We start from the raw sequence: 8,606 nt of genomic DNA, 5'->3' as shown, positions 1-8,606 counted from the left end.
AACACCATTGAGAATTGTGCACTGTCTTGTTCACACTGGAAACACACAGGAGGGAGAGCAAACAACTCTTCATTTTCCAGTTTAACTTCATGAAGGATCCTGAGCATTGCATTTTCCTTCCTCCCTTGCATGAGAGAACCTGAAAGGAGGCAGCATTCAATAAAAAAAAAATCATAAAAAGAACTTGGAAAGCTGCTATCTTTATTTCCTTTTCCTCTAAACATAACAAAGAAATTATACTGCCTGTTTGTGTAACATTAGGGACATTTAGATAAGCCGGAACAGTTATTTTGTAAACTCCTCCGGCTACACCAGCACAATTAGTCCGCTCTACAGACAACACCACCAGCCCAAGGTCCCAACAGCACAGAGATGTAAAATTTTAAATGTTGGTCAGCTACAGCAATGTAAATTCTACACTGCACTGAAACAGCTTGCTCATGTGGAAGGCAATTACAGGTGTAATAGAACTAGATCAGAAATTTCTTATAAAACTATCTGATAGTAGCTTACACATCACAAATAAGTTAATGTAACACCACTGTGCAGATCCCTTTATATTAACCCTGAACACCAGACATATTTCACCTGACTCACTACAGCTTGAATTAGACCTTCATCAAACCTTCATTTTAATGGGTGATCAGCACTGTCACACTGAGCAATCCATAAAAAATGTATTACTAAATAACATAGCACAAATAATTTTCTCCAAGACAAAATAAAACAAATAGGACAGGACTTTGCCCTGGACACCTTGCTAAGAGTCTCATCTAATCATCATACCCCACATACCATTTGGAAAAATTTCAAAGGAGTGTCAGAAACTAACTGCCAACATAGTGCCTAGATCACTAGTTCCTTGGTAATAGTTTCATTGAAAGACAGATCCTTATATTTTAATTTATAGATCAAGAAGACTTCATTCTAAAACTAATTTTAAAAAATACTACTAGAGATTTTGCAGGACTTCCAAGGAAAAAAGAAACAGAGAAATTGAGAACAAAGCTCATGTATATGTGAACTTTTATCACCTGTGTATAGATTTGCAGAAGCAGAAGGTCAAAAAGGATGATCAGGATATGAAGAGGAAATTCAGACTGAAATAAATAAGGATACCATTGAATCATTCAAATGCAATGCCAGGTTAAAACAAGTTGGCAGCGGACAAGCAGCAGACAGCTTGGGTTCAGGAGAAATGTCTGTGCCCCGTGTGAAATACATGCAATATTCAAGTACTGTGTACATAGTTAAAAACTTTAATAAAGATAAGGAAAGTAATGCAAATTTTTTTTGTAAAAAAAGACTGAAAAGATACTTACTTTACTGCCAACATGCTTATTTAAAATTCAGGTAACTTTTGGACCAGAACCTAGATTGTATATTCTTTTCTAACCATAAGCACTGAATGGTGGGAATAACAGCTAGTTTTGATTGTAAGACAAGAGAATTAGAGACAACTGACTCCCAGTAAAATGATACAAGAGGAAACCATGGTCTTGGGCAGTAGGTATGTTAAGTACATCCTTGGCTTGTTTGCAGGGTTTTTTAAGGTCTTAAGGATAATCTGAGTTTTAAAACTTAGAACTGAAACTTTTTGCTGCTGGAAGATCCATGTTTAATCCTTACACAGCATTACTTTCACATACTGAGGCCGACATCACGGGTAGTCAAAGAATATGTTTAATAAAAAATAATTAAACTTCCATTTGCTCTATAGAACATCATAGAAAGTAATTCAATAAATTACAAATGACTTTTTAAGACGCTTGTTCAACTACAGAAAGCAAATTCAGACTACACAGAACACAACTGGCAAATATTGCAAATGTCCAAAAAAAACCTGGACTAAGACTTGGATCATGAAGCCTGAAACAAGGGATAGAAATACAAGGCAATAACAGCTAAGGTTTTTTTTAGTAACTACCAACACACACTTTATCATCACCTTGGATATCCTTTTAATTTTAACTTCAGTATTAGTGTAATTCTACTGAGGTTTCCTTATAACCCTTAACTTTATACAACCGTATTTGCATATAGTTTAGCTGATAGTGGGACACTTTTTCCCCCTCTGGACCAAACTGATGAAAAACAACCCAAATATAATTATGTTCAAGTCTACACCAGCCTTCATTACTTGAAACTGTAATTGCCTTATTACATAGAAAGAATCACTAGAACAGTAACCAAACTTACTTGACCATAATAGGAAAATACTTTATTTCATAAATCTGATATAAATTAGGTTTTAGCCACAAGATTTAGGACTTGTTTTGTGGGGGAAGGGTGGGAAGTGATGGTATTGTTGACATATCCATCAGCAAACGAAGTTAATAACTGCTTGTAAAACTTTGGCTATTTCATAGATGCATCCTAGTTAAATAAAAGTGCTATATTACAAAGGGCAAAATATTAAATATGAAATACTTTTTATTTTAATGAAGAATTGGCTACCCCCTTCTCTTGGCAGTTTTTGATTTTCACTATTGCTAAGACACTGCATGAAGGGCCAAAAATCAGAATACTATCTGGGAAAATACGTAACCAGCACAATCCAAATGGTACTTGTATAATTGTGTAATTACATCTAATACTGCTTCTAATCATGGGGCTAGTTATTTTGCACATAGAAACTTATATTTCATTGGTAAAGTTCTTGATAAAAAACAACACAGTTGTTTTACTGTACAAGCAAGCAACAGAACTATATCAAAATATACAGTTTTTGTTTTTTATTTTTAAATTTATCCCTTTGTAAAGCTTTTTCCATGACTTTCACTAGTACCTGTATCTATTTTCTCTTAACACTTGCCTATTCTTGGACCACAAAGGATGTAACCAAGGTCAACTGAAGTCTCAGTCAGTTCAGAAGTTCTGTAAATGTGAATCTGGGCCTCGACTGTGTCAGAGTAATAGCAGCTTAAGAAGAAGGAGGAATCCTATCACACATCAAATCTTTCTTAGACAGATTTTATATAGTAAAGGGTTCTAAGGATTTGGACTTAAAACAGATGCCTTATGCCCTCTGTTACTGTGGTTTCTAGGAATAATTTGTCTTCCTTGCTATTCAAAGTGCTTTTTTTATTTAGTGGGTAACTCAGCATAATATATGAAGTGATATCCTAATAATGATTTTGGATAATATTTAATATTTAGTCAGATTTAAATCTGCAGAGAAGTTTAAACTCAAAAGGAGTTCAAAACTATCTGTACTTTATTTACCATTATTAACTGGGAACTCCAGGAGGTTTTATGACATAAAACACAAATAGAAATCTACACAAACAAAGCAAACAAACAGTTTTTACATGAATTATGCAGTGTTGAAAGGTCTTTTCAGTGGCACTTTATGACAGTTTGCCTCTTCTGAGTCTTGGGGAAACTACTCCTCATTTTGGGACTTCTAATTCTGCAGAGGGAGCCCAAAACTTTGCAAGGTGTAAACTAAATAGACCTGCATGGTGCCAAGTAGCATGAGGTAAGACAGCTTTTGCTTTAATTTCCCCTTACTGCTGTCAAAGAGAACAGCTGCAATAAGGGGGAAAGAAAATCCCAACAGTCTTATCTCACAGAACTCAGATTTTAACATGCTATACAGGATGTCTTTAAAAAACAAAACAAAACCTGAAAACAAGTAATAGAAACCAATGTAAACTTCCTAAACTAACTCAGCTGAGGTAACAGGTAGCCAGTTTAATTGGCTGATTGGGAAAAATTTATCTTCTTTTAAACACACTTGTACCTGAATTGGAAACAGCAGTGCATCACAACACTAGAGCATTTTCATGTAATTAAAGCAATGGATGGTGATGTAGATTCTACAGCTTTCATGACATTCATTAGCTGCCCAAATTATTGCTGAGTTTTGATCTGTAAATTATAAGTGTCAAGGAGGCTGTAAAACTATATTCAAATTAAATCAATAATATGCATAAAGTATTCTGTGTTCACTGCAAATATATTAAATATACAGCTCTTACTTGAGCATTATTTTCATAAAATTAACCCCCCAACAAAATTATAATGCCTTTTGTTGTAATTTTACACCATTGTGTATTTGATAGTACATACAAGTTCAGAAACTTATGAACTTCAAGAAATATTACATGCAAAACGTCTCTGAAAGCAGTTTGCACTTCTAAACAAATACTGAAATGTTCGGTCAGTAAATCATTGATGCACTCAACACTGGGTTATTTACAATGAATAATTAAAGAATAAATTCAAAATCAGTTTATAATTTAAGTGCAGAGTCTGGGGTCAGTCTTCATCGCTCGAATCCGAATCCTCAGATGAAGACGATGTACTGTCAGATCCAGATGAAGCATCTGCTTTCTCTGAACCCTCATCTGTGCTGTTTTCGTTGTGAGAGCTTGGCTCTGTTCCCCCTTTGTCTTCCTGATCTCTAACCCTAGAATTTTCCTCCTTTTCTTCTGTGGGCTTGGCTGAGCCCGTGTCATTGCTTTCACTGTTCTGTACATCGAAAATATTAGACTGAGACAAAGCTGGGATATGAAGATTAAGGCCTGGAGTGAGAAGCATCCCTGGGTAAAGTATGTTGGACAAAAGTAAAGGGTTAAGAGAGAGAGGATTGGCAGCTGCGGCGGCAGAGGATGTTGAAGGAGAACTTGAAACAGAGTTTTCACCACCAGTATCCGTGTTTTGGTCTTCTGTCCTTTCTTTCTTTGTATCTGTCTCCTTGCAATCGTTTCCCTTTTTCTCCTCCGACACGGGCTCTGTGGACTTTGTCAGGAGTCCTCCCATGCCCAGCAGGTTTGGTAATCCAGCCATCCCCGACAGCAGCATGGGGAACATGGCAGCCACGTTCTTGGCCTCTCCCGCGGCGGCCAGGCCGGCCGGCATTCCCATCAGTCCGGCCGTGACCTGCAGCGACTGCAGGTTGTGCAGGTTGTGCTGCAGGGCCTGCAGGCCGGGCAGCTCCACGGCCGGGAGCAGCCCGTTGGCCAGCAGGGGGCTGACGGGCACGCCGGCAGAGGCGGCCGCCGCCGCCGTGGCCTTGGCGATCTCGCTCTTGGGGCGCCGCCCCCGCCGGCTCACCTCCTCCCGCACCACCGGGCCCGTCAGGATGCGCTCAAACATGCCCTCGGGGAGGAAGCCCTGCGGAGACACAGCGGCACTTAGTGTGCTTTGGGAGCAAAGCAAACGCAGGACTCAAGCGTACAGAACAAAGGCCTGATCTCCAGCCGACTCCCTGGAATTGGCAGTGACTTTGTGCTACCACATCCCAACGTCTAAAGGCCCGAATCCACTGTGAGGGATCTTCTGATCTCTGCTAGCTCACCCTGCGTGGCACATCAAGCCAAACATAGCTAATTATAGGAGCAGGCTCAATCTAAGATGTAAACAGCACTGCTCTGAAATATTATCACACAGCAATCACTTGACAGTTTAATTAGTTTTCAATTTAAAGTTAAATATGTGTGATTGCACACAGACCAACAATCTCTGAGCCCTCTTTATTTTTGCTAGTGTCTCTTTAATGTCCTCATATTTCATCTTGCCCATAAACTGAAGAATAAACAACAAACACTCAACTTGAATTTAAATTAAATTCACAGTACTTCTATTTAGGATTTGTACAGTATTACTTCACCACTTTTAGACCTCCTACCTAACAACTAAGAACTACACAGAATACCAATATTCCCTTCGAAATGCATTGTCTTGAAATTTGCTTTTTAAAATGGCAATCAGAAAATCAAATATTACTCAACACTGTAATACAACTGCCTTTTCCCCCCAGCAAGTAAAACTCTTACTTATATTAGCTTAATATAACAAGAGGAATTCAGAACTCAGGTTCTGTTCTTCTCTTCTGTAGATAACTGCTTTCTCAAAGTAATTCTGCTATTATTTATGCCTCTATTCAGAAGTATACACTGTACAACACAACTTTTTGAAGTACAAAAGATGTCCTTATCTTCAAGGCAAGACAAACTGATAGTATCCCCAACTATCCTAATTTCTCAAAGGTGCACACTAAAAGTAAAATAAATATTTAAAGTAAAGCATTTTTTCTTCCCATCTGGAACTTTAGAGAAAGCATTCTCATTCTTAAATGAGGAATCTTGGCTAGTATCTTCCCTAAAAGCCACTGGGCTATATTTAAGACATGAAAAGTCACAGTATTAGAGCACCTCCAACAAAATCTCTAATTTGGGGTTGCCAGTCACTGTTCCACCCCTTTCTCCTACTCCAGCTGTGCCACAAAAGCATTTACTGAACTAAGCTGGCAGAAAGCTGACACTGATTCATGTTTGCTGTTAATACTGGAAATGAAAATCACACCTCTTGGCATTAATTTTTTTTTTTTGTTTGCCTTGTTTCCTTTCAGGTACATTTCTTGTCATGGTTATCTAATTCTGCAAATACTCACAGACTGTTTTACAACTTCTCCCCACTCAGGAGCCACTCCATACTCTGGATTTTCTTTCAAGAACCTGCACAAATCCTTCAGTGGGGGAGCAAATGCACCCCCAACCTGAAAAGCAGAAGACAGAAATCAGTGAATATGTGACAATTGATAAAAAAAGAAAAGGGTAACATTAATACCTGACACTGTTTAATCTTTACCTTTTAAATAACACAGTACAAATAAAGCCTCACTTCACATTACCATGGAGCATAATGCAGCTTTTAGCTGACTCCTGGTGATAGATTAAATCTACTGAACTCAAACTCATTTACTGAGCTCAGTTCGAGGCTTCAATATTTGACACTCCCACTAATATTTAATATTTAATGTTTATTAGACATGCAATGAATGGAAGAGCATCCACACGAACAGAAAACAGTGAATATTACCAAGAAGGTTCTCAGTACAACCATGTTAAACTTTCCCTTTACCCAATACATAACCCTATTCTCTCATCTCAGTCAACTTTTAAAAACACTTATTTTAAGAGGCTCTGCTATCATGAAGTTCTTGAGTGCTTTTTAATGTAAAAAAGGCCAAGTTAAATTTACTACTAATAAAAGAATATAAGCAGGAAAGTAAGCTTTCAAATTAATGAGAGGTATTATTCAAATGCAGAAAGAAAAAAGAAATTCCAGTTTCTGCTTAACTTTCTCTATAAACTGCAACTTAAACTCATATTTTCTAGGGTACTTTTGATGCCTCATCCCCGCTACTCAAAGTATTAGAGAACTAAAAAAGAAAATGAGAAAAACTAGTTCGGTGATATAGAGAAATTGGAGATAACTTATACATGGAAAAACAGAGATTAATAACGTATCCAAGTACCAACTATGGAGTGGAAATGTGAGGGGAAAAAAGTCATCATGAAAACACAGTTTTTCCCAGTAAACAGAGATGATATCCCTCACTCCTTGATCCTCAACTTTGACAAGATCCCTTAAGGCACAGCTTTTGAAGAGCAGCCACAGATCCCAGTTTCAGGAGACTCACAACCATTCTGGTTCCCCTTTAGAGCTGCTGTCTCAATACACTGAAGAGATTAAAGACCCAAATTCTGCCTCGCTCTCCTGTACAGATGGACAAAGCTCCTGACCTTAATATAGCAGCATACAAAAATCCCCCATCCTGCTTCCCTTGTAGCTGCTCTAACAAAAAGAGAAGCTGGCAGTGTCACAAGAGAAAGGGAAAATGCTCCATACATGGACACAACAGCTGAAAGATTCCCCCTGGACTACTGCTCTGGTGCTACACTGACATTCAAAGACACCATCACACACATCTGGCCAGATCTGTTCAACAGACACCAGTAATATTCTCCATGCTTTTCTTGAATATTGCCTTTAGCCTCCCCCAGAGTCTATTCAAATGCATTGTGCTGTTCCCAAACTTTGAGCAATTCAACACTTGCTCTCACATCTTCCACTGCTGCCTTTTACCACAGGAATTCCTCTTCTCCTTTTGCTCTCCTGTTCCCCCACCATTTCACCTAGAAATGTGACTGACAGCCAATACCTACTGGTGCATCCATTAAGAGCAAATGCCAAACATTACTGGGAAAAAAGCAAAATAATCCTGTACACAGGATTCCTTCAATCCCAAAGGACAAGTTCCTATGTCAGATATGCTATCAAGACAATTTTAATTGTGCCAAAAATAGTAATGAGAAGATAGCAACATTCTCAAACTTCTGATGAGGTTGCCACTTTGATCACATCTTTTGAACATGTATTTCAGTGGCTCTGTGTCTGTTTGAGGCAATGGTCCAAACACTGTAGTATATTGAGTGTTCAGTTCTATAAACCATAGGCTAAGTTTCTATCTGTATCTTTCATATTTTCATAGTTGCAAAAAAATTTTCTGGAAGATTCTACTTGACTTTTTTGTTCCATGCCACAACTTTAAAACAAAACCTTTCATATGTACACTGGGAAAACTTTAGCAAGTGTAGCATATCAAGTTCTTCATATGGAGTAACTTTTCATTTGGGGAATATCAGAATGAGAACAGTATCATGAATACCTTTCTTGCATTTCTTCTATTAATGAGCTGAACACGTTCTTCACCAGTTAAACTGTTAACATCCAGTTTATTGGGGTTTCGACAACGGTGTCTTTTTTGTTTGGGCCTCCCATCATGCAGCTGCATCCTCTGTTATAAAGGAATT

General features: G+C 38.0%; 1 protein-coding gene across 6 annotated transcripts in view; it reads right to left on the bottom strand.

Moving 5' to 3' along the window:
* Positions 1-1,660: 1,660 nt before the first annotated feature.
* Positions 1,661-8,606, bottom strand: part of CHD9 (chromodomain helicase DNA binding protein 9) — a 71,743-nt gene continuing 64,797 nt past the window's right edge. For all 6 annotated transcript variants that reach the window (XM_033070013.1, XM_033070008.1, XM_033070010.1 and 3 more), the window contains 3 exons: positions 8,462-8,590; positions 6,401-6,505; positions 1,661-5,121 (listed from right to left, as the gene is read on the bottom strand). In XM_033070013.1, coding sequence (XP_032925904.1) covers positions 4,264-5,121; positions 6,401-6,505; positions 8,462-8,590 — 1,092 coding nt within the window. In that variant the 3' untranslated portion in view covers positions 1,661-4,263. The remainder of the gene's footprint in view (positions 5,122-6,400; positions 6,506-8,461; positions 8,591-8,606) is intronic.

The sequence above is a fragment of the Catharus ustulatus genome, chromosome 11, assembly GCF_009819885.2.
Source record: "Catharus ustulatus isolate bCatUst1 chromosome 11, bCatUst1.pri.v2, whole genome shotgun sequence".
In the NCBI taxonomy this organism is placed as follows: Eukaryota; Metazoa; Chordata; class Aves; order Passeriformes; family Turdidae; genus Catharus; species Catharus ustulatus.
The sequence above is the reverse complement of the archived record's forward strand: the minus strand, read 5'-3'. Positions and strand labels throughout refer to the sequence as shown.